General features: G+C 35.3%; 1 protein-coding gene across 4 annotated transcripts in view; it reads right to left on the bottom strand.

Moving 5' to 3' along the window:
- LOC105463486 (F-box and WD repeat domain containing 7) overlaps positions 1-25950 on the bottom strand; it is a 210782-nt gene that overhangs the window by 71989 nt on the left and 112843 nt on the right. For 2 of the 4 annotated variants that reach the window (XM_011710595.3, XM_011710596.2), the window contains exons 2-3: positions 20984-21033; positions 19818-20387 (exon numbers count right to left, since the gene is read on the bottom strand). In XM_011710595.3, coding sequence (XP_011708897.1) covers positions 19818-20318 — 501 coding nt within the window. In that variant the 5' untranslated portion in view covers positions 20319-20387; positions 20984-21033. Of the gene's footprint in view, positions 1-19817; positions 20388-20983; positions 21034-25950 lie in introns of those variants that run through there. The other 2 variants (XM_011710597.3, XM_071092926.1) reach the window with 2 other exon arrangements.

Here is a 25950-nt window from a genome sequence, read left to right as displayed (position 1 = left end):
TCTAGTAGATCATGCTTTGTATCACTTAATCACCAGGAGGAAACTTTGAGGTATCATTATCCTTGTCTACTTGTTACAGACAAAACTAAGGCTCAGAAAGGTTTACAAATTTGCCCAAGGTAACACAGTTGCCAGGTAATGGAGTAGAGATTTTAACCCTGGTATGTCTAATTCCTAAACTTGTGCTTTGTAACAGATCATCTATCCAATTCCACAGAATGTTACATCCTAACTTAGTTGTGTTACTTCCTAAATTAGTTGTTCGGAGACACTTCTTTGTTAGTGTTTCAGATATGTAAGTTTGTCAGATATAAATGAGTTCTAGATAACTGAAATAAAGTATTGTATAAGACATTTACATATTATATATGGAATGTTTTAATGTGCCTAGTTTTTATGAAGTCCAAATTTAAAAAAAGAAACAGGAATAACATCGAAGATATTATGACCTCCTATAGCAAATTGTATTCTCAAAGATAGTCACAACACTGTCCCCCATCTTGCATGCTCTTCTTGCAATGTGATTCTGACACTCCTTTCACAAAGAGGTAGAGGCCATGTCCTCTTGCCTTAACAACAGGCCAGACTTTTGTGACTGTTTGGACCGTCAGAGATAGTAAAAATGGTATCATGTGACTTCCCAGGCTAAGTCATAAAAAGGAGATTCAGCTTCCAGCTTGCTGGAACACTCACCTGGTAGTCCTGATGCGGTAACTAAGTAGTACCTTCAGGCCACCATGCTCTGAAGAAGCCCAAACTAGCCCAGGTAAAAAGACTGTATTACATGGAGATGTTCTGAGACTATACGGAAAAAGAGTTTCTGGGTCAGCCCTCAGCTGTTCTAGACCCCTGCTTTTGCACTTCCAGCCATGATCTGACTGCCACCCAGAGTTAACAATGGCCAGATCAGCACTCCCCAAATTACAAACCTATAAGAACAATGAGAAATAATAAAATAATTCTCATTTGCTATATCCACAAAGCTTTGATGGCGACTGGTCAGGTGACAATGGATAACCCAAACATCTTATAAAACAAGGAGTTCTAAGTTGGTTTATAGTCATCGTAGTGGAGCGTTAATTTTACAATGTAACAGGAATGGAAAGGATAATGGGTGATTCAAAATGAAAACGTAAGTGATCATCTTGAGGATGGCAAAATTTTGGGTGACAATTTCCCACCTTGATACTCAATGGAAATGAGGCCTTAGCAAGTTTCTATTTTCATAATAAAACTTTTTTAAAAGTTTCATATTACTTTGGCTTGAATTTACATCCAAAGTCATTCGATATATGACCAAGAAAGGAAAAATCAAACTCACTTTTGGATTTCCTAAAATTGTGCTTTTGTCTATATTCCAAGCGAACTCAGATGACAAGGGGATAAGGCAAGTACAATTAAAGGAGAAAAACCAATTAGGTTTAAGACCTGAAAAGCCCTTTTAGAGGGTACAATTGATGTCATCATATAAGTACATTGGCCCAGCAAGGCCATTTGTTCTATATTTTCAAAAGAAGGTGAAAAAAATCAATACCTTTATGTGAACTCTCAAGATTTTCCAATGTTGGCAACAAATTTAAATGTTTTAAAAATACATTCAATGGTAGGCTGTCATGATGAAAAGAAAAAGATTTAAATACCTACTATATGAGATATCATTTTGTCATCTCTATTCTGTTCCTTTCTGGAGTAAAGAAGCACAAAAAAATAATTAAAATAAAATGTAAGATTAGTGATAATCTGATAGAGAATAATGATTCTGTCTTAAAGTTTTAATTTTCTTTTCTATACCAAGTAACAGAGTAAAATGATAATGAGGAATAAACCCCAAAACTGAAACTTACGTGATAAACACTACAGAGGTACGTACCTCAGTATATTTAAGTTTTTCACTCATTAAACCCTAAGACAGATGGCAGCATACTGGTAAAGTACAAACAATGCATTCTAGAAAATTAAATTTATAATGTAGACTTAAATTAATAGAACCAACATCTGTAGCTAAGCAAATGAATAACTGCTGGCACTTACTCCTCAAATTCACCAGTACCTTCTTCATGCTTCCATTCCTGATTTGCATCTGATTTCAATAACCAAAAACTGCCATGGAAACCAACCAAGTAATGCATCTCCTAAAAGCAACTGCTATTTCTAAAGCAGAGAAACTACCTTTTGCATCAGCAAAAACCAACTGACAGAAGGACAAGCTATATTTGAATAAAACAGACCCTTTTCTAGGGAGGGGGAAAGATACAAAAAAATTTTAAGCATCATTTTTAAACCTGATCTATGAAAACAATCATCATTCTTCCTGCATTTCATATAATTAGAGGTTAAAGTTTATATGCAAGATGCTACCCTGACAACAATACTTATTATAAGGAATCAAGTTAATGTCCTATGTTAGATACAGCTAGAAGTTATCCCAATAATTTATGAAGTGTTCTCTAAAATGTATCCTAAATAAAGATAATTTTAACCTACCCAAAACTATTGTTCCATTCATAGTGATTGCTTCATTTGTTTATAATCATCTCTTCACTGTGAAAAACATCAATATTTTCTGTAGTATCAAGCAGTAATTCTAGAATTTCTACAGAAGTGCCAAAGAACATCTTCCCTTGCATTTATTCCAGTTTCAGCTATTCAGTTCAAGAACACCCAAGTATCATTAAAGAATAAAACTTGCCTTTTCCTGTCTTCTGAACATTTTCATATGAGTACTCAAAGCTCTAGGATTAGCAAAATTTACTTGTGGGTTCTTTTACAAATTCCTTCTAAGTTCAGCATTAACAACCAATTAGGGAAAAAATACCTGTCAGGGATCAAGAGTGCTTCATAGTTAGTAGTAACAAAATGTACAATATCAAACAGCTGAACTCTATGCTAAAAGCCGTAATAATGTAGGCAAAAGTCAATGGAATAGTTTCAACCCACCCAAAAGAGTATCTTTGGAACTAAAAATATTTTGCATAGCATTCCTCCTAGCCTGAACTAGTAAGTTAGTTATAGCATAGACTTGTAACATTACAATAATTAACCTTATAAAATATAATAGCAAATGCTTAAGGATTTGCTATATGCCAGTCATTATCCTGAGTACTTTGCATACATTACCTCACTGAATCCTCTCCATAACACCATGTGTTAGATACTACTACCGTCCCTACGAAACTACAAGGTCAATGGTTTGTGCAAGGTCAAACTGCCATGAACTGACAGAGCTAGCATTTGAAAATCCCCCAGTAGTTTGACCTTAGAAATCACACCCTACCACTATTCACGAGCATTAATGCATTTGTTCTAGATATACTGTTGAGGACATGATCTACTGAATCACTCAGAAGCCCTATGTGGGAAATTCCTTTTATATAATATTAGGAAAGATGCATGGGTGTGTATAAGAGTGTGTGTGTGTGTGTGTGTGTGTGTGTGTGAGAGACATCTTTTCTCTTCCCCTGAGGACTCAGTACATCGTCTTCTTAATTTTATCACAAGGAAGCAGAGACTCCAAACTAAAGGCCAGTGTTTTGCAAACTTCAGTTTACATGAAAATCATTTGAGAGCTTATTAAAAACGCACATCCTGACCCTGGAGTTTAGTTAAGTAGCTCTGGAGAGTAACCCAGAAATCTGTTTTTAAAAAGCACTCCAGATGCTTCTGATGCAGCTGGTCCAAGGTAACACTTCGAAAAATACCAGTGCATACACTTAGGAGTGGACAACCTATATCCTATTACCAGCTTTCTCTAACTCATTATAACTCATTCCTTACCTCTTCTCATGACCTTGCCCTCATATTCTACTCCAGTATGGTCCCTGGTTCTGATTTTCATGTACACTTTGTCACTTTATTATATGTATTTCTCCTACATATAGACCACTTCAAATCCCAAATTCCTTGTGGAAGCTGGATATTCGTTTCTTTAAAATGAGGTCAATTCATTTGGCAGTTTAATACCTAAAATCAGTATACCAAATTCATAAGGAAAAGTCTGTAGGTCACCAGTTAAAGCACTTAAAGTGCTATGCATATGTCGCACTTCCACTCTAAACAAACCAACTCCCATTAATGGATCAGCACTGGAGGCAAAGTGTACTGTAATTTTGTAATGGGTGATAAACATTTCTACAGAACATCTTCCTTTGCATTTATTCCAGTTTCAGTTATTCAGTTCAACAATAACAGTCCATTCTTCTTCCATACATGATAGTGGAAAACGGGTGGTCTATGGGTCAAACCAACCCACGGAAGTGCTTTTGTAAAATTTGGACACCAATGTATTTTAAAGATTAAGAAATATCATCTGAAAATCTGAAATTCCAACGAATTTTGAAAAATTCAAAAACATGGCAATATCAAGACCCTCTTTTTAGAGACGTTTTAGCTCCCTGGCTCTTATAGCCCATTTCATTCATATCAATTAACTTTCGGGACCCTATGGTCCAGAGGGTTTTCTGCTTGAAAATCATTCCAGGTTAGGAAATAAATCATTGATGGAAATTAGTTACAATACAGGTGTATGATATTCTAGAAACATCTCTAGTATTCATATTCATACTAACCTGCTTTTTCCAAACCTGTGACTTCTGGGTGGATAAAAGTGATCTCTTACCCTTTATAAAATACTACATACCCTGTACTTGCCCCCTCCCATTAACCCTTTTAAAATGTAATGCAACTAACAATGAATATATGCATTTAGCATAGTAATCTACTCCCAACATCACCCTTTCCCAACCCCTCCCTACCAGAGCTACTAGTAAATTGTGGGTTATCTTAGAAAAATAATGGCAATTCTTTGAGTGCTCAATAATACTGTTAAATGAATCAAGTTTTAACTAGTAAGTCAGTGTTTTCTTCAGACACATGTTAAAGACACAATACTGGATGTCTTCAATCCATCAAGAGCATCTATTATCTCTGCCACTCAAAGAAGGAGTCCATGTGTTTTTCAAAATATCCAAATGCTGATCTTTTTATTTGATTTACCTTCTTGACCATTTAAGAGTTCAACATGCACCACCTATATTATGCTAACAATAACTCAATTCATCACTTGTGCAAAAGGATCAGAATTCAAGCTCAGCCTTCAATTACCTAAGCTCATGTTAACCTGTCAATAAATGTGGTTTTCAGAAAATGGCAGTGATACAGAAAACTAGCAAACACAGCACTAAGGCATAAGAAATGTTATCAGCTAGAGAATACTGTTTATCATAGCAGTGACTTTAAAATAATAATAAGTTCATCAATATTCAAGAGGACTAACATCTCAGTAAAATTTAGAACTAAAGATCAAAGTTTTGTCACTTCATTATTATAGTAACTAATTTGAAGAAATAATTTAAGGTATTAAAATTGGCAAATCAAAGGAGGCGAGACTTAAAAGACGAGATTCTTTTAAGTCTTTAAGTGAATTATTGTTCCTTCTCTTTCACATGACCCTCTTTTATTGTCTCCTCTAGGTGTAAACAATGTGTTTCCTCTAAGTTCATCATACTAATCTTCCTACACCAAAAGACTGTATAAATAGTAGCTAACGAGAAATGTCCTTATTTCCACCCCCTGAAACATAATACAGAAATTAATAATGAAAAGTGCTCTCTAAAGTATATCTAAGGAAGAAATTAAAATTTAAGCAAGGTGCTACTCAGATCTTGAACTTCTTCTCTAGAAGCTAGCAAAGATCCAATAGTATACAGTCGATGGGTCATATGTAGCTCAAAGTCAGTTTTTTGGAGCCAGCACAATGTTTTTCTTTTTCTTTTCTTGATATTTCTAAAGACAGAGTCTCACTCTGTCACCCAGGCTAAAGTACTGTAGTACTGTCACTGCAGCCTCAAACTCCTGGGCTCAAACCATCTTCTTGCCTCATATTTTTATTCTTTTAACTGAATATTAATACCTTTTGGGGAAGGCATATCTTATGTAGTTCTTAAGAGCCTGAACAGTCTTACTGGCTGTTCATGATTCTCTTCACACATTGACATTACCTATTTAAGTACCTATAGGTTACATTTCTCATTTCTTTACTCTAAGCAGCCAAAAAAAAAAAAAAAAATGAAGAAGATTAAACCAGTTGTTCAAATATTCTTTACTCCAGGATGATTAGGTGGTTATGCCCCACAATATTACTTTCTGTGCTAACACAAAATGACATTTAGACAAGGGAAGTAGCTTCTTTGGAGAGAGAATTCTTTTCTCACATACATGCCAAGAAGTCCCAGAGCAAATAACAATGAAAGGCCTATTCTTTTTATGCTTATATGTTCAGATACTTGAGAAATTTTCTAAAAGCACACTTATATTTCCAAAGCATAGTCAGTCTGCACATACATTTATCCCAAGATTCACTCTTTCATCACTTTTTGTTGTTACGAAGTAGCAAAATGCTAGTTGCTTGTTTAAAAAAAAAAAAGCAAAAACAAAAACCCTAGGTATCCCACATATTATCTGACAGTGCACATAATTACTCTTGAGTGTATACTCCAAATTCTGAGCAAGACATACTATACTAAAACACAAAGTAGGAAAGACAAGCACATACTAAGTATATTTAAATACATGGAAAGCAGCTCTTTCTATAAGGTACTATATGGCCCTCTAGTGTTCAGTGAAGAAACAGATAAATTCTTAAGGAACTGTGTGCTTTTTGATATGTTTCATAGTAAAAAATATATATATAAAATTTTCTACGTATGCTAAACATACTAATATATGACTTCTACAAAAACCTAAATATTTTATATCTTCTGTGATTTTACATCTTTGTGCTTTCTTTTGAATTACTATCCATATTTAGAATATCCAGTGAAAGAATTCTGAAATGTTCTTAAAGTTTTTCCCATAAATAATTGTAATGCTAAATGAAAAAAAATAGCATTTCCAAATTAAGAACTAGACAATAGTGAATGTAAGGCAAATTTCAAAGAAAAAAACAAAAGAATGGGGTCGTGTCTAAAAACTAAGTATTTAAACACACCTAATCTCAATGCCCTAACCATATTTTCTTTTCTCTGTATTCTACTTGTGATCCATCCAACTTGATTCTTTTTATCATATTAATTTATAGAAAATAGAGATTAATTAAATACACAAAATTACGTCTCTCAGAAGAGAGGCCAAAGATAGGACTGAGATTTTAGGACAAGAGTCAAAGTAAAAGTAGACCCACAAGCAGAAAAGAATCTCATTAATAAGATTCATAAAATTGTAACCACTGGCCAAATGTTTGTAAAATCGATAATACTGTTTAAAGTTGGTGAAATAATAATTTCAAAAGGAACTTACATTTGTTACATGTTTAAAAAATATATTTATATATACTTACATTTACTGTTTATATATTGGGGTTTTGTCAGGGGGAGAGGTGGGAACTGAAATACAAGCAAGATATAAAATTTATCCCCAGCTTTTTTACTCACCTGCTAATGTTAAGTAATTAACATTTCCAAGCTAAACCTTTAGAAGCTACAGGAGGACTCTGTGAAAATCCTATACTTGGCATCAACACAAATCCTTCAAATGTCAAGGAAAGGTAAACTGCCTATGGCAAACAACCTTCAAAGTACCACAGAGTCATCTACTAAAGCATTAAGAAATAGGACAGAAGGACTCTTAGCAAACTAGGAATAGAAGGGAGGAACTTTCTCAATCTGATAAAGACTATCTACAAAAAGCCTACAGCTAACATCACACTTAACGATGGAAACTCAAAGCTGTCCTACTAAGATCAGACACAAGGCAAGAATGTCCTCTTTAACCACTGCTTTTCAACATCATAGAGGAAGTCCTAGTTAAAGCATAAAGACAAGAAAAAGAAGTAAAAGATAAAGAGATTAAGAAAGAGGAAATAACACTGTCTTTTTTGGCCAATGATATGACACTCTACATAGAAAATCCTTTAAAAAATGGACCAAACAAAAGCAACTATAGCAAGGTTGCAAGATATAAGATTAATATATAATAAGTCAATTATTTTCCTATACACCAGCAATGAAAAAGTGAAATCTGAAATGACAAACATAGTATCATTTACGTTAGCAGCCCCCTGAAATAAAATATTTAGGGATGATCTAATAAAATATGTATAAGATCTATGCAAGGAAAATTATAAAACTCTGATAAGAAAACATCAAAGAAGAATGAAATAAATGGAGATATATTCCATATTCTTGTACAGGAAGACTCAATATTGTCAAGATGTCAGTCCTTGCCAATCTGGTCTACAGTTTCAAAGCAATACCAATCAAAATCCCAGCAAGTAACAGATATCGACAAACTGATTCTAAAACATATGGAGAGGCAAAAGACCCAGAATAGCCAAAACGATACTGAAGGAGAGGAACGAAGCTGGGAGATAGACACTATCCAATTTCAAGGCTTACTATAAAGCTACAGTAACCAAGACAGTGTGGTATTGGTGAAAGAATTAAAAGTAGATGAATGGAACAGAATAGAGAGACCAGAATATGGTACAGTGATCTTTGACAATGGAACAAAGGCAGTACAAGGGAGAATAGTTAGTCTTTTCCACAAATGGTGCTGAACCACTGAACATCCACATGCAAATAAATGAATCGAAACAATGATCTTACACCCTTCACAAAATTAACTCAAAATGGATCACAGACATAAATGTAAGGTGCAAAACTATAAAACTCTTAGAAGATAACATTAGAGAAAACCTAAATGGGTATAGAAAAGACTTTTTGCTGGGGTAGAGTGGTATGATCTCAGCTCACTGCATCCTTGATGTCCCAGGATCAAGCAATCCTCCAACCTCAGACTCTCGGGTTGCTAAGACCACAGGAATGCACCAACCACCATGCCTGGCTAATTTTGTGTATTATTATTATTTTTTTTTTTAAGGAGGAGGTCTCACTATGTTGCCCAGGCTGGTCTCAAACTCCTGGGCTCAAGCGATCCTCCCACCTCAGCCTGCCAAAGTGCTGGGATTATAGGTGTGAGCCACGACACCCAGCTGGAAATGACATTTGAGATACAACAACACAATACTAACAGCATGATACATGAAAGAAAGAATTCGTAAGCTGGACTATACTAAATTAGAAATGTCTGCTATCTGAAAGACACTGTCAGGAAAATAAGAACATAAGACACAGACTGGAAGAAAATATTTGCAAAATGCACATGGGATAAACGATTGTTATCCAAAATATACAACAACAAGAGAACAACCCAACTAAAACATGGACAAAAGATCTGGACACACACCTCACCAAAGAAGATTTACAGATGGGAAGTAAGCACAGAAAAAGATGATCAGTATATAGTATATCAAATGTGCACACATTTGATACATGTGTGATATCACATGTATCAAATTGCAAACTGTAACCAAGAGATACCATACACACCTATTAGAATGGTCGAAATCCAGAACACTGACAACACCATATGCCACTGAAGATATGGAGCCATAGGAACTCTCATTCACTGCTGGTGGGAATGCAAAATGATATAGCCACTTTGGAAGCCATTTGGCAGTTTCTTACAAAATTAAACATACTGTTAACACACAATCCAGGAATCACACTCCCTGGCATTTATGCAAAGGAGTTAAAAACTTAGTCCATGCAAAATCCTGCACACAGATTTTCACAAGCAGCTATATTCATAATTGCCAATATGTGGAAGCAACCAAGATGTCTTTCACTAGGGAAGTGGATAAACTGTGGTATATCCAAACAATGGAATATTATTCAGTGTTAGAAGAAAATGAGCTATCAAGCTATAAATATACATGGAGGAAAAGTCAATACATATTACATCAGTAAAAGAAGCCAATCTGAAAGGCTACATACTGTATAATTGCAACTATATGACATTCCGATAAAGTTAAACTATGGAGACGGTGGAAGGATCATGGTGATGAGAGACTGGGGAAGAAAGGGATGAATAGGCAGAACACAGGATTTTTAAGGGAGTGAAACCATTCACTATGGTACTACATTGGTAGATGTGTGTCAGTACACATTTGTCCACACCCACAGAGTGCACAACACCAAGAGTGAGACCTTGGTGGAAACTATGGATTCCGGATAACGATATGACAATGTAGATTCACCGACTGTAACAAATGTACTATTCTGGTAAAGGGGAAGCTGTACATGTGTGCACCAGGGGGCATATGGGAACTCTCTGGGCCTCTCATTCAACTTTGTTGTGAATCTAAAACTGCTCTAAAAATTAAAGCTTGTTAATTTAAAAAGACAGACTGGCTAATGCAGGAAGTCTCCAAAAAACATTTTGCAAACCTCAAGGATCAACAATCCAAACACAAGGTTTCCTTGTAAAGGACGAGTGTATTTCTTCTTTCCAGATTGGAGGGATAAAAGAAAAAAGATACACATGAAATTCTAGGTGAAGGAATGTAGAAATAATTCATGTAAATGGGTCAAGATCTCAGTGAAGCAGAGGGGAGTGGGGAAAATTCCCTTTGAGAGGCTGAACAAGTCAACTGTTTAAACAGGTTATCAAATAATAATAAGGCTATTATTATCATAATAACCAAAAGATTCAGGAATATAAAAGAAGTATATGCACTGACTCCAGCTACACAAAATATATATCCATGTGGTCAATGACTGACAAGTATTATGTAAAAATTTATACACTAATTCTTTATTGACTAATAATTAGGTTATCAGGGTACCTGATAATACAATAAATATTACTAGGCAATAAAATAAGAAATCAAAGGGCTTAAATGAGAGACGGAGAAAAACAAACTTAATACAATGAGTCACAATAAATATACCACAAAGAGATTTAGTTGAGGCAACATTTGGGGACATGAAAATAAATGTTAGGGCGGTAGCTTTATAGGTTATTTCACAGCCCACTCATCCCAAAATTACTAATATTGTTTAACTGAATTTCCAAATGTTAACATAAGTACATTTGTTATATGTCCATAACCTAGACCCAGAATAAGATCTGAGTTCCAATCCCAACTCCACTATTTACCAGCTGATTGATACATGATTAATTACTTAACCTCTCTTCACATATTTCTCATGTCCACTATGGGGTTAAAGATTAGAAATGACCTATTAGGACTGTTAAGATTAATGAGAAAAAATATAAGTATATATACACATTCTGAGAACACACTGAAGGCATTCAGTCTGGAGAAGATCACAGATTAATACGGCAGCAGTCTTCTCCTGTGAAAAGAGCTGTCACTGCTCTAGGCAGAAGAACAAGGACCAAAGCAAAGTCAGAGATGTCAACATTAAATAAAGAACCCTAACATAAATAACTGTCTAAAACTATGAAGATACTTGACATTGCAGTATTCCTTTGTAATGGCCTCATTTGTAAGTTCAAGTCTGTTGGTAAAGCCACTGGACACAGGTTTGGCCTTGGTGATCTCAAAGGTCCACTCCAGTTTGGAGTCCATCTTAGGAGACTTAAAATTAAGACTAAAAACTCTTAACATGTTAAATATATTAGTTTGATGAAATGGGGGGTTGGGAATACGGGAAGGGAGGGAAGGGAAAGCACTAACGATTTCCTCATAAAGCAATGGCCACTTTGGAATTATGTTTTAAGGCCAGGCACGGTGGCTCATGCCTGTAACCCCAGCACTTTGAGAGGCCAAGGCAGGTGGATCACTTGAGGTCAGGAGTTCGAGGTCAGCCTGGCCAACATGGTGAAACCCTGTCTCTACTAAAAATACAAAAATTAGCTGGGCGTGGCGGCAGACACTGGTAATCCCAGCTACTCAGGAGGCTGAGGCAGGATAATCGCCTGAACCCAGGAGGTGGAGGTTGCAGTGAGCTGAGATTGCACTACTGCACTCCAGCCTGGGCAACAGAGCCAGACTCCATCTCAAAAAATAATAATAATAATTGTGTTTTAAAACAGTAGTCACCAACCTTTCTGGCACCAGGGACAGGTTTCACGAAAGACAATTTTTCCGTGGACGGGGGAGGTGGGGGGACAGTTTGGGATGAAACTGTTCCACCTCAGATCATCAGGCATTAGATTCTCAGAAGGAGCATACAACCTAGATCTCTCGCAAGCGCAGTTCACAATAGGGTTCGTGCTCCTATTAGAATCTAATGCCACAGCTGATCTGACAGGAGGTGGAGCACAGTCAGTAATGCTCACTCACCCACCACTCGCCTCCTGCTGTGAGGCCCAGTTCCTAACAGGCCACAGACTGGTACTGGTCCATGGCCTGGGGGTTGGGGACACCCATTTTCAAAGACAGACTCTGAAATTGCTCAGAGAAAGGTTTTTATATGAAAAATATTCACGTTTAGAGAGAGCCAAAAGTGCTATCAAGGCCAAAGAACTCTTTAAAGAAAACACATATTAAATAAATATCTTCAAAACAAGAAAAGATACGACTATGCTATTACTCTTCTAGTAATGTGTTAAGCTGATCTTAGAAAATTGCCAGGATAACACCTGAGCCCTAAAGATGTGAAGAATCAGTTACACTAGGACTTGAAGAGTTCCGTGCCCTTTCCACTATGAAATGGGGGGTTGGGAATAGGGGAAGGTTTCCACTATATTCAGCTGCATTCTCATGCAGAGATCATTATATAATGCCATTTCTTGTGAGGAACATCTTTTTATCCAATCCTCCATTAGGAGCATTACACACCATGTAAGTCATCAAAAAAGATTACATAGAATAATTGGTTTCCAGCAGAGAGTTATTTTTCCAATAAAGAGTCATATATGCTTGTTATAACAAAATGGAGAAATTCTAAAATGTATTTAAGAAAAAAATAACATTTTATTCAACCACATTCAGAGATAATTCCTAACATTTGGTACAATTTCTTCTGATCTTTTTCTTTGCATATGTATATATGTAGATGCATACACACACATATATAAAAATCTATGTTTGCTTCATAATTAAGATCACACTGTATAGAGTTTTGAATCCTATATTTTAAATAAAATATTTTTAAGCATTTCCCATTATTAAATATTCTTTCAAATGTGATATTTAATGGCTGTATGAATTGCCTTCAATCGATTTCTGCATGTTACAAAATGATTCCTAAGGTGGGATTTTTAACTTCTCCTCAGGGGAGTCTCAATGTAACTATCTGTACGTATACTGAATACCTGAGTCTTAAACTCAATTTTAATGATGTGCCCATTTACAATTTCTGGTCTAGCTTAGGTACATCTTAAGAGGTGAAATGAGGCTGGGGCATGGTGGCTCACACCTATAATCCTAACACTTTGGGAGGCCTGGGCAGGAAGATCACTAGAGCTCAGGAGTGTGAGACCAACGTGGGCAGCATAGTAAGACCTTGTCTCTACAGATAATTCAAAAATTAGCCAAGCGTGGTGGTGCCACGGGTGGTCCCAGTTACTCTGGAGGCTGAGGTGGGAGAATTGCTTAAGCCTGGGAGGTGGAGGCTGCAGTGAGCCGCGATTATGCCACTGCACTCCATCCAGCCTGGGCAACAAAGCAAGACCTTGTCTTAGAAGAAAAAAAAAAAAAGAGGTGAAATGACAACTGTTCACATTACAGTTTGCCAGTCTTCAACTCTCAACCTGAATTAGGACTGAAGACAAATTTATCAAATTTCTACTGCTCAAAAAAGTGAAGAATTTTATGTTAACTTAAGACAAAGCTTACCAAAAATGTCACCAGGTAATACCAAATGAACTGCACCATGAAGAGAAGCAACAACAGGTTCAAAGGAATTAGATTTTCTAAATCTAGGAAGGTATAAAGATAGGGGATTTGGACTTGGATTTGAAGGATCTGGCTGGCGGGAAGGAGTATCATTCAAAACAAGTAGAGAGGAAAGGAGATGAAACCAGGTAGAAACTATGGTAAGATATTGGAAGACTTCAAATGTTCTCATTTAGGTTTGGCTTTATCAGTGGGAAACAGGGCACCAGATATCTGTATTGAGGCTATTATCTATACAGAGCTAAAAATTCATTTAAAAAACTCATCCAATTATTCATACTGCCAACTCACCGTCAAGGGCATGGCATCATAGCCTGATGCAAACAGAAGCACAAGCAAAAATGCTCTTTACATTTTTAAACACTAACCCTCCAATTTTTATCTTACAAGTGCCTGGCGGGTAAGAAAAAGAGAGACTAAGTGATCAAGTCTGTTAAATTCTTCAGCAGGCCCAGACTCAGATCATAAGAAGTCAAGTCACTTTTCCATCCACTGACCAGAAGACGGGACGATTGAGAGAGAAAAGAAAATCTAGGCAGGAAAATAAAAACTTGGTTTGGGGAAAGAAACTACTAGTAGTTTCAGTTTTCAGTGGACCACTCAGATGATGATGCCCAACAGACAGCTAGAAATGCAAAACTATGGCTAGGGTGAATGAATGGAGCTTGAGAAATCATTTTGGAGTTATCTACCAAAGTGAAAACAAAATTCATCATGATATATTCCTATATCCTTTTTCTTCACACTGTCTTCCCTACCACCAACAAAAAACAACATTAAAAATGGATCAGATCATTATAATAATACACATGGGAAACAATTTTCTTTGGAAGTATTTTGAAGATAACTATTTGTGGTATTTGTGTATATTTCAGTGAGGTTTATCATCTGTATAAAGAACAAATCATTGGAGCGCTATAAAACAATTTTAAAATGGCCCATTTGGTGTGAAGATTATTCTTTAGTCTACAATGAAACCCCATAATTAAAATACTTTTTGAGCTGGGCACGGTGGTCCACGCCTGCCGTCCCAACTACACAGGAGGATCTCTTGTACCCAGGGGTTCAAGGTCACCCTGGGCAACACAGCAAGGCCGTATCTCTTAAATAATTAATAATAGTAACTGTCATGACCTGCAGTGAATGAGATACAGTTTATCACCAACATTTAGAGTTATTATGGTTTAACACAATATTAACAAATATATTTAAAAGTATATTAACAAGCATTAATTAGAAATTAACCATGAGCTAAAATTCATTGTGGCATCCATATGGAAGATTCATTAAAGCATTTAAATATACAGAAGCTTTAGCTAAAGATTAGAAGGAAGTCTACAGAAATTGACTTAAATTCTAATGAAAGGAAAGGGTACATATTTTATCAGCTAGGGAGATCTGTGGGTAGCATCGGCTTCAAAATTTATGTCTATTTTTATTGAAGATGGGCCTAGCTTATTATAGTATTCTTCTAATCCTCCTGTGTACCTTTTTAAAAGAATTTATTTCTCTACTTCTTTTTACACTAGAGGGTGATATGATGACTGAATGCTGAAGGTCGTAAAACATACATATAGAGACTGACAACCGCTGTGGGGAATGAAGTGTATTTTGTGGGATTTGGGGTAAGGCACAGGAGACAAATAAAATGATGTCATAAGGCCTGTATCTGTAAAATATCTTGAGTGTCCCAGACACTATGCTACCTGATTTACATAAATTATTTCACTTAATCCTTACAAAAACCTTAAGAGGTAGGCATTCTAGTCTTCATTTTACAGATAAAGTAATAGGTTCACTGAGATTACATACTTACAGTTACATATAAGTGGCATAATCAGAATTCAAACTCAGATCTGAAAAGTTCTTATCACTCTAATATGTTAAAGGGAAAACCCATCTCACCCATTGTCCCCATTTCTCCCATTTCCATCATCCTCCCCACATGTTTAAAATTGGGCTAAACTATGCTGAGTCAATGTTTCATTTTTCCTCCCTCACAAAGGTAGGGGACATGGCTATTCACTGGGCCATGTTTACTAGTGGATGTTACTCAAGATGACTGCCTTAAATAGCATTTTTTGCTCTCTGGACATGTCTACACCAAACAGAATTTGAACTTATGTTATTTGTCTTGTAGGTAGACTAGGCCAGGGACTTTCTGAAGAAGCTATCATTCTCTAGAACTCTACAATAGAGTGTAACTTAGAGCCCTGTTATATTTCCAATGTTAGACACATTGTCCTACAAAGTTTCTCAGCAGCTCTGGTCCTAGGAGGTGGTTGGAGAATGGTGGACCAGATACCCTGATTGGTTAATGATCCTATTACCTGATTCCTCTATTGTTCAGAACTTATAGACAAGAAAGAAAGGGTCTTATGCCTCTAAACTCCAATACACTAGATGCTTCTCCACAACTCCCCCCCTCTCTACTTATTTATTCTGAAACAGGACTCTCTATGGCCCAGATCACTGCAGCCTCAACCTCCTGGGCCCAAATGATCCTCCCACCTCAGCCCTCAAAGTAGCTGGAACCACAGGTGCATGCCATCACACTCAGCTAATTTTTGTTTTTTGTAGAGACAGGGTTTTGCCATGTTTGCCCACGCTGGTCTTGAACCCCTAGGCTCAAGCAATCTGCCCACCTCAGCCTCCCAAAGTGCTGGGATCACAGTGTGAGCTACCATACCCGGCTATCCTTTATACATATGTATTTTTTGATAAACATTTATTTCTTATTTGAGGCAAATGGATAAACATGGTTTAATTACTAAGAGGAATCTAACAATCAGGATGGGAAAAAAATAGACTAATTTCAGGTAAGGAAGTTATGTGAGACAAGAACAGGTGGAAGAATCCAACAATCACGATGGGAAAAAAAATAGACTCATTTGAGGTAAGGATGTTATATGAGAAGAGAACAGGTGGAAGCCACTATGACAGATATGGAAGCATCAGAAATTAGTGCTCAAACACACTTCTCTTCATCAAAAGATCAGGATACCAGATCTGGCCTAATAATTGTCTCATTTGTTTTTCATGTTAGTAGAAAATTAGTTGATATCTGCATAAAATATGTCAAAGATTCTTCAATATGAGCTGGGCATCTCTTCAGAAAACAATTTTAAAAAAATATATATGATAAGGATGTTGACAAAGGAAGTAAAAACTGAAGAGACAGACATTTATATCTGGAGAACCAAGTTGACTCTAGAATTTACAGGCTAGTCAAATTTAGAGGAACAGCCAGCACACAACCTCTGCTTTAAAAGCATGTTTTATGGATTCGAGAGAGTATGACCTCTATCAAATTTTTTAATAGCGTCATTTCTTCCTGATTACTTTAGCCTTGAGCTGTAAAATCTTCAATAGTGTTTTGTTAAGTGCCACAAAGAAAAGTAGTTAACTGAGCTCTCTGTCCTTTCTATAGGGTAGCTCTGATCACTTCAAATGGGACACAGTATTAGAAAATCATCACACGCCAGAGTCTCTATGACTATATTGGAAATCTTTAGTGATGTTTGTCATATTCTACCATAGGGGGCAGCATAGTACATGGAAAGAGAAAGGGGTTTTTTGCAATTAGGCAAATCAGGATTAAAATCTCTCATCACTTAGTGTGATCTGGGGTGGATCATGTGGCCTCTCTGTAACTTTTGTTTATGTATCTGTCATAGGATCTTTCAAACAGTGTGAGCTTAATAAATAGCAATTCTTGACTATCACTTCCCTTGACTTTTAACATTAAGACAGTATGGAATTTTTAACATATATTGCTTGCCATAAGGCTCCCAAAAGAACAAACCTTTAGTGACAAGGGGGGAAAAACTGTCCTCAGAGTTTTGACAGTTTTCAAAATGCTTTCAAAGAATAAAGCAATGCAAGGAAGAATTAAACATCTTTTTTTCTCATTAATATCGTATTTGCTTATGCAGCATATTTAGGGATGATGGATAAAATTCAGTCTAGCTGTCCACAGGGTTTGTTTATGAGAACGTCAAAAAATAAAACTTGAAAGGTATCCTGAGTAAAATTTGTAGAAAGCTAATCCTATATTAACATTTAAAAATGGGATTTCATTTCTTATGCCTCTACTCTCAAAAGTCAAAGTTTAAGACTTGAATGAAACTATGGTCTAGGGTAACGTCTGTAGAAGTGTCTTAACTTTATAATGATCAAGAATTTAAAGCTCTTCCAAAATAAAGTACTTGAACTAGTGAGAGCTTCTATTTATTGTATTAAAACATCTACAGACGGAGAATATTGACATTTTCTTTTTAGGTAAAGCAGTACTAAGCGACTTTTCTAAATGCTGTTGAAAGTGCTCCGGGAATACTCTGGCAGAAGGGTTTTAGGAATGGACAAAAAGGAAAACATTTAGAAAAATTTCAGACTGAAATCGTACTTATAGAAGGGCATCACTGTCCTGGCAATCAAATAGCTTTGTATTCTTCATGCCATACTTATGAAGGCAAATCATCTCATGATCAACAATATATCAAAAAGTATACATACACACTTATATAATAAATGCATATACACATCTATATTGTACATGTGTATATATACAAATGCATACACACATCTATCCCTGCTATGGTTAGGGCCCAGTCCATTCTTGTTATCTTGCATGTACAAGAATAACTGTTATTCCTGATTCAGAATCACTAGGAAAAAAAACTAACAAATTCAGTATACTTCGTTTTTAAAGAGGTAATCATCACACACATAAAATTTCTGTTAATGATTTTATCTTGAAGGTAAAGAAAAGATGAAGTACCTGTCAAACTTGTGAACTGGAAGGTTTCCTACAGAATATAAGGATGACTTTTCCTTTTGGAAAAAGATAAAGTTTTGTCTAACTAGCTTTTTTTGCTTTTAATTTAAAGTGTAGCAGAAATCAGCAATAACTCTGCATTGTTCTGCAAGGCTTAGTTTTGATTGAACCTCTTTCTGAAATAAGATAATGCAATTGGAACTTAAGTATTAAACCCCTATTCCTCTAACTGAACCCTCAGGAAAAAAAGAGCTGTATAAACTCCCTTTTGATATAGTAACCTTGAAGAAGGGGATTAAGACTGGGGGGACAGAAGGGAGGAATGACACTATATAAGGTCTGAGCCTTAACAAAGCAGTGTATAGTTGTTAGCGGTAGAGCCACCTGGCTGAGATCCAAAGCTACTGCTTCAACATCTTGAGACAGGGATGATACAATGGATGAAAAATCACTACTTGATGTCACGTCCTTCTTAGATCATGCTAGCTAAATATAATCTGACTTGCAGACAGGCTAGGTAAATTAGGGCCAAACACATTTTAGAAAGTCAAGGTTTTACAAGCAGATGTAAAACATGATTTATCAATTCAACTATTATTAATCCAAGTGTGTAAGACACTTCATTCCAAGTCAAGTTAGGTTAAATGATATGATGTCAAATCAGTTAAATCAGTTTGTATATTGTTTATGGCCTAAAATCACTGTAAAATGTAAGAAATAAGCAAGTAGGAGTAAGAGGATGAACTACCACAGACATTATTTTAATGTCTATAAAACAAGTAAGCTATTATTCAAGTTAAAATGTTCCTTTCCAAAATATAGTTTAACTTGTAAGTCTATTCTACATGAATATCCACTATTTCTAATTCTCAAATGATAAATAACTAGAACTAATTTGAGGCAACTTTTGAGTAATTTATGCCTTAGAGTGACACTTGTAAATAGACAGCCCACTCCAGCAGCTGCATTTTGTAAATAAAAAGCTTCTTCATTACTTGATTTACACAAACCATATTTCACCCAAAACCTCTACACCCCACACAAGCTACTAATCCCTGCCCGGAACTCAAGGTTTAGACAAAAATTTGATGTTAATAACTTTTCATAGTAATAGGCTCAATTACTTTCCCTCCATTTGTACTCAGATTGTCCCATTATCAGTATTTCTACTTGTTAATACTTTCCAATACCTTCTGTAAAACAAAAAACTAGTTCATTTTATTATTACATATCTTAAGATTAATTTTTAGTAATACAAAGACTGAGAGGAAAGTTTCATTACTTAAAATAGGTATGTAAAGTTTCTCAAGTTAACAATATAATGAATATACTCACTTTTGTGGTTTTTGTATAGAATGGGGAGGAGAGCTGGTGAACGGGCAGGTCCACAATACTACTGGAGTTTGTGACACTGTTACTATGTGTATGTTCATCTTCTCTGCTACTATCATCAGACTGATCAAAATCATCACTCTCCTGGTCCATCTCCTCCTCCTCCTCATCCTCCTCATCTTGTTCACCAGCATGTTCTTCATCTTCCTCTTGTTCTTCTTGGTTTCCTGAGGAGTCCTCATCTACTGAAATAAATCTATTATTGTTTTCTTCCAATTGTCCTTGCTGGGAATCATTTTGGCCTCCAGGTCTAGGTTCTACTCCAACAACTTCACCATTCCTTGCAGTGTGCTCCTCCTCTTGTTGTCTAAGTTGCTGTTGCTGTTCCTCCTCTACCACACGATTCATCTGTTCTTCATCTACCTGGCTTGAGGAAGGGTTACCTCTCAGAGAGCCTCCAGTTCGTCGTCTTTTGCTGCCCACAGAGAGCAGTTCCTGATTCATTTCCAAAAGCCAGCTTGCTACTTCTTGGACCTTGGCTAGACTATCAGAAGATGCAAAGGTTTTCACATTCTGCAGGGGAAAATAGTGGAAAAAACAAGATTTGTACAATCTATATTATGTTCTACTTTCATGTTATATGTCTACATTCTAAATATCATTAATGATTGCAAAAAAGTATTGATGCCACCAAGGCATTAAAATGCTTTTTAGTAAACAATATAGAACATTTCAATTTTAAAAGTTATAAGACTTTATAAAGACATGCACAAAAACCATAGTAAACAACATTAATCGCTTTTAATAATTTTTAGCATAAAGATTTATAGTTTAATTCCTTTGACCAATAAAACATAAGCATATAAAACAATTTCAACTTTACATCAGTAGTTCATAGACTATATCCTATATAAAACTTCCACAAAATTTTAAGAAGTGTATCAAAAAAAAATTTCAGTGTTCAGTTAAATTTGGGAAATGCTGAGGTAAATCAGATTAAAAGGCTTTTTATCCTGGTATTTCCCAAACTTCTCTGATCACAGAATCTTGCCTTCAGACACAGTTTTCAAGCAGGTAACAATTATAATCATTATTATTTTAATTCTTTTACAAATGACTGGACAGAAACATAAAATTTATTTAAAAAAAAAAAGTTCATAAGTTCATACCCTCTGACCCAGTAACTCCACTTCTGGCAATCTATCCTAAGGAAGTAATCCTAAAACAGAAAAAAAAAATTATACAGAGGATGCTCACTGCAGTTTATCCACAAAAGCAAATAAAAAGATAAAAATAAATGTAAATAAAAGTAAAAATTCAAATGCTCAATATAAAGGAATCTATGAGATGGGATATATACAGTGTAATCCCTAAACATGACGTTCATAAAACATTTTTTAAAACACGGATGTTATATTATATTACGCTAAGGGGAAAATACTGGAAATAATAATGATTATAATATGATTTTTAAACTGTATGAAGACTAGAAGACAACATTTCAAAATAAACTGCATCTTAGGCAGTGGTATTACAGATGCTTTAAACATTTCTTTTTTTATCATATTTCTCAATTTTTACATATCAAGCATGTTTAGCTTTATGTTTTTTAAACCTGGCTCTAGAATTTTATCTGATACAGCATCTTTTCATGATATTTATTCTTACACTTTATCCTTTGTTGGTATCTATATGGACATCTTTGAGGTCAGATAAAATAATGCCAACATATTGTGCACACACAAGAAATTAAGCACCCGTGATCTAAAACTTGAAACTGTTAACAAATGAAGTATTGTCAATTCTAGTCTTTTTCAGAGAAAACCTTTAGTATGATTTACAACAGTGTATGATAAAACACCAACATCAACAAACAGAAGTCCATATCCTAAAATTTGAAGAAGGTCTTTTATTTCTTCTTACCATAATACAAAATGTCAAGATATATCAAATATTTGATATATTCAAGTTCAGTCACAGTTACCGATAAAATCATGTTATATATTTATATATATTAATATATTTTTATATATTAATATATTATACATTTAATATAATATATATTAATATATATAAGTTATATATATTAATATACATAACATGATTTTATCGGTAACTAATGTGACTGAACTTGAGTTCAGTGAAATAAAATCTGATGGCTAATAAACAACATTAAGGTTCATGGATTTCTTGGCAACTGGATATGATGGGAACAGAAATGATTCAAGGTCAGGAAGAATACTAATAAAAGAAATAAAATTTTAAACTGAAAATGTTCCTCACTTTGCAGGCAAAGTAATCAGGCTTAAAATGATTTAGTAAATTTCTCAAGATTACTAGCTTTAAGTAAAGCAGGGACAAGAATTTAACACCCAAGTGAGTCTTCTTTCATACACCTTGAAGTAACCACATAAAATCCTGAAAGAATATTATTCTCTAACACTGATACTGCCTTCTTTTCCAAAACTAGAATCACTACAATACTCAAAGATTATTACTCTAAAACAAATTATTTGCTGAGCATTCAATATGCTTCTTGTACATGCCAATTTTCTGGAGGATAATGTTTAGAATAACGTATCTTTCAAGTTACCTGATGACATTTCCTCTTTTTGACCAGAACCCACAGTAAAATTATTGTTTAACATCACAACTCTGCATGCATGCATTTAAACATATTAAAACAATGGTTTCGAGAAAGGGAATTATGAAACACTTCTGGTATCTAAAGTCCCTATAAATCACCACTGTTAATGAAATACAGTTGATTCGCATTCACAGTAATTGCGTTCTATAAAATTGCTGCAACCACTGAATTAACAAATACTGAGCCATTGCTCCTAGGGGAAATACAGTTCTCACAAGCCTCTGGTCACAACATTGTTGCCAACTGATCAACGCATAACCTTTTTTATGTGTGTTTCTGTCTAAATATATCTTTAATATAGATTGATTCATTAGCATTGAACTCATGGTCAACAGCATTATAACTAATGCCTGAATTAAGTTTATTTAATACACATTAGTTTATCTTTAAGGCAAATTACAACCTTCCTGCACTCAGGAACATTAAACAGAACTTCAGGGCTATGTTTTGGGGCCATTTTAAACTGCCCAATCACTAATGAAAAGCACCAAAATGAGGAAAATGCTATACTTTTCCTCATGGACCATGAAAATGACACTTGTTTACAGTATGACAGCTGCAACAAGAAGGCAGAGCATCACCCTGTTGATCTCAACTAGAAATAGGTTTGTCAGGTGGCTCAAACTTTGTGACACTGCATAGTACATGTCCACAAATGACTATGAAAGTATCATTTGAAGCTGTGAAAGTAACTGTGTTGTTCCAGTTCTGCTAACCTAACAAAGGATAAATGATCAGAGACATTAAAAGCTCCATTAAAGATATTAGTCAATGAATGTTTCAAATACATTGAAAGTTCAGATAGCTCTGATAAAATAAAGTTGGACTTTGCATAAAATAATGGCTGGAGAAAAGAACATTACTGTTCCTTTTGTAAGTGTGGGGAACAACATTCTTCTGGCAGTGTCTTTCAAGGTAGTGGAAAGTCCAGAGAGGTCCTGACCTATGGGTACTTTAAAAAGATGCCTACAGTCAACTCCATTCTGAATGAAAAAGAGGTATAATAATTCTGCTGTTCAAACAAATTTAAAATAGGTTATTTAAAGAAAGTAGAGCTACTCCACTTTCCCCAAATCCTAGAAAATACAGGGTAACTTTTATTCACTATCCTTTGTCGATTTAGTGGCATTTCAGGCCTACCTTGGGTGGGGGGGTGTATTTTACACAACTTTCTCATGAACTTTTAAAATATTTTCTCAATAATCTTGTTTTTCAAAATGACCTTTGATAATTCAAAACCATTTGAAATGCTTACTCTAGGATGCTTAAAGGAATAAAAGTGGGCACAGATACAGTTGTTAAATAAGTGGAGCTCTGACAGCCTATCTTATATTGAACTACAGTTGCGAGCTTCAAAGGAAAATTCCAAGCCAAGTACTAACTTTGAAATCATAGTAGACACTGAGGAATACAGTTTATACCAATAAAACAAGAAGTACTTTAAGCAAATTACTAAAGCCTCTGAATCACTGGGCAATATTAACATTTTCAGAATTTACATGGGCTGGTATAATCCATTAGACTTGAGCTACAAAGTGATTTAAGAAGCTTTAGGACAAAGATAACAAGAAAGTAAACCAATTGTACTGATCATCAGGAAGAGTAACTCAAAGCTTGGAATCACTTTCTGCAAGAAGTTTAGGATTTTCACTGAATTCTAAAAGAGCCAACACCCATCACTTCACATATGAACTTCCCATACTCCAAATTAATAATTTATTAATTACTATGATTAGGAGTAAGTACCTGAAATGCATAATGAAATAAGTTTTATCTTACTAATCCACTGCTCAACACCCACTAAGAGCTTCCCATTTCACTCAGAGTAAAAGCCAATGTCTTTTATGGTTGCCTGTTGGGTCCTTCTATCACCCACATACATTCCCACCACTGTGAACTCATATTTTACTTCTCTCTTTCTCACTTTCTGTCACCGTTCTTTCTTGAGAGGTAAAGTGTGCTGCAACCTCAGAGCCTTTGTGCTGGCTATTCCTCTTTTTATTATTTTTACTTCCTTCATGGAGGACTCTGTTCAAATGTCCCCTATTCAATACTTTCTCTAACCATCCAACTTAAAATAATACCCACCGGCATCACCTCTTCTTTTCCTTTGTCCTGGCTCTACTCATTTCCACAGCACTAAACAAAAGCAGAAACAGTACCTGCTATATAGTAAATACCTACCTATCCATCTATCCATCCATCAATTTATTTCTGTACTATCTGCCTTCCCACACTTGAAGTTCTATAAGGAAAAGGGACTTTTGTTTTTCATCACTATTATCTCCAGCACTCACAAAAATGCCTGACTCATAAGGCACTGAAAACATTTGTTCACTGAGTAAATAATTATCAAACCTTTTTATGCATGCTCTTCACCAAAAGAGAACTTCAAGCCAGGTCACAAACACAACATCGATTACTTTAAATACATTTTTTAAAGTTGTACTCCGTATTGAACAAGTCACTTGTAGTACTTTTGAAACTGGTAGGACATAAATCCTAATATCTTAACACATATTTGTGAATTATCTACTAAGTCATAAAAAATCATTTTTCCCTCTGCATCAAATTTCTTGTTATTTTCAGCATAGCATGTAAAAAACAACTGTGTGACTAAAAAGATTAATACTTTAAAAACAATTATCATTTTTTAGTATTTCTGGTTCCATATTTTCTATACAGCAGCTGAGAAATCACATTTGTAACTTTAAAGATGAAAATGTTTCAGGGACTGCAAAATTTGATGAAAAGCTCCTTAGTAATGTACGTTAACAAAATCAACACAAAATGGGCAATACTGGCGAGTGTCATCACATATGCAGCAAGTAATTCATAAAGTTTTATGGATGTACACTAAATAATTTAAATCGACTTGGCTAGTCAATCATATATATCTTTACTGCAAAGGATGAAAAAGACTATTCCTCAGTCCACATGACAATATATACTTTTTGTTATTTGAATTATAATACATATTTTGTTTTTGGCTAAATTTAATCCCTCATTCCCGTTCATGCCACCACCTGTGTGATATGGGCTTACTCCCTAATAACTAAATTTTAAACTGGTTGTTAAATCTCAATGACTCTTTTGCCATTTTTATATCTTTATACTCTGTTGGTCACTAGCTCTCTTTTCAACTCTCTCCTGTCCCTTAATTTTCCTGGTACATTCCTCAGTGCATCCCTCAAGGCAGCACTGTTACTGTGCTCCAGCGCTAGCTCCTCCTTTCTTTGTTGTTTCTTTGAAAGTCAGGGTTTCAACTACCACATAGAAGCTAATGATTCCCCATACTATTATCTCCAGTCAGACTCCTCTACTGAGCCTATTAATTTCAAGAAGGTGTCCCAAAGTCACACCAAATTCATTATTTTAACATCCAAACTTCTATTTCCCCACAACATGCACACATACGTGAGGCCCAAATTTGTTCTTAGATCCTCCTATTATTTTCTCTATTTCAGTGAATGGAACCATGTTCTAGCC

The sequence above is a fragment of the Macaca nemestrina genome, chromosome 3 (assembly GCF_043159975.1).
Source record: "Macaca nemestrina isolate mMacNem1 chromosome 3, mMacNem.hap1, whole genome shotgun sequence".
NCBI lineage: Eukaryota > Metazoa > Chordata > Mammalia > Primates > Cercopithecidae > Macaca > Macaca nemestrina.
The sequence above is the reverse complement of the archived record's forward strand: the minus strand, read 5'-3'. Positions and strand labels throughout refer to the sequence as shown.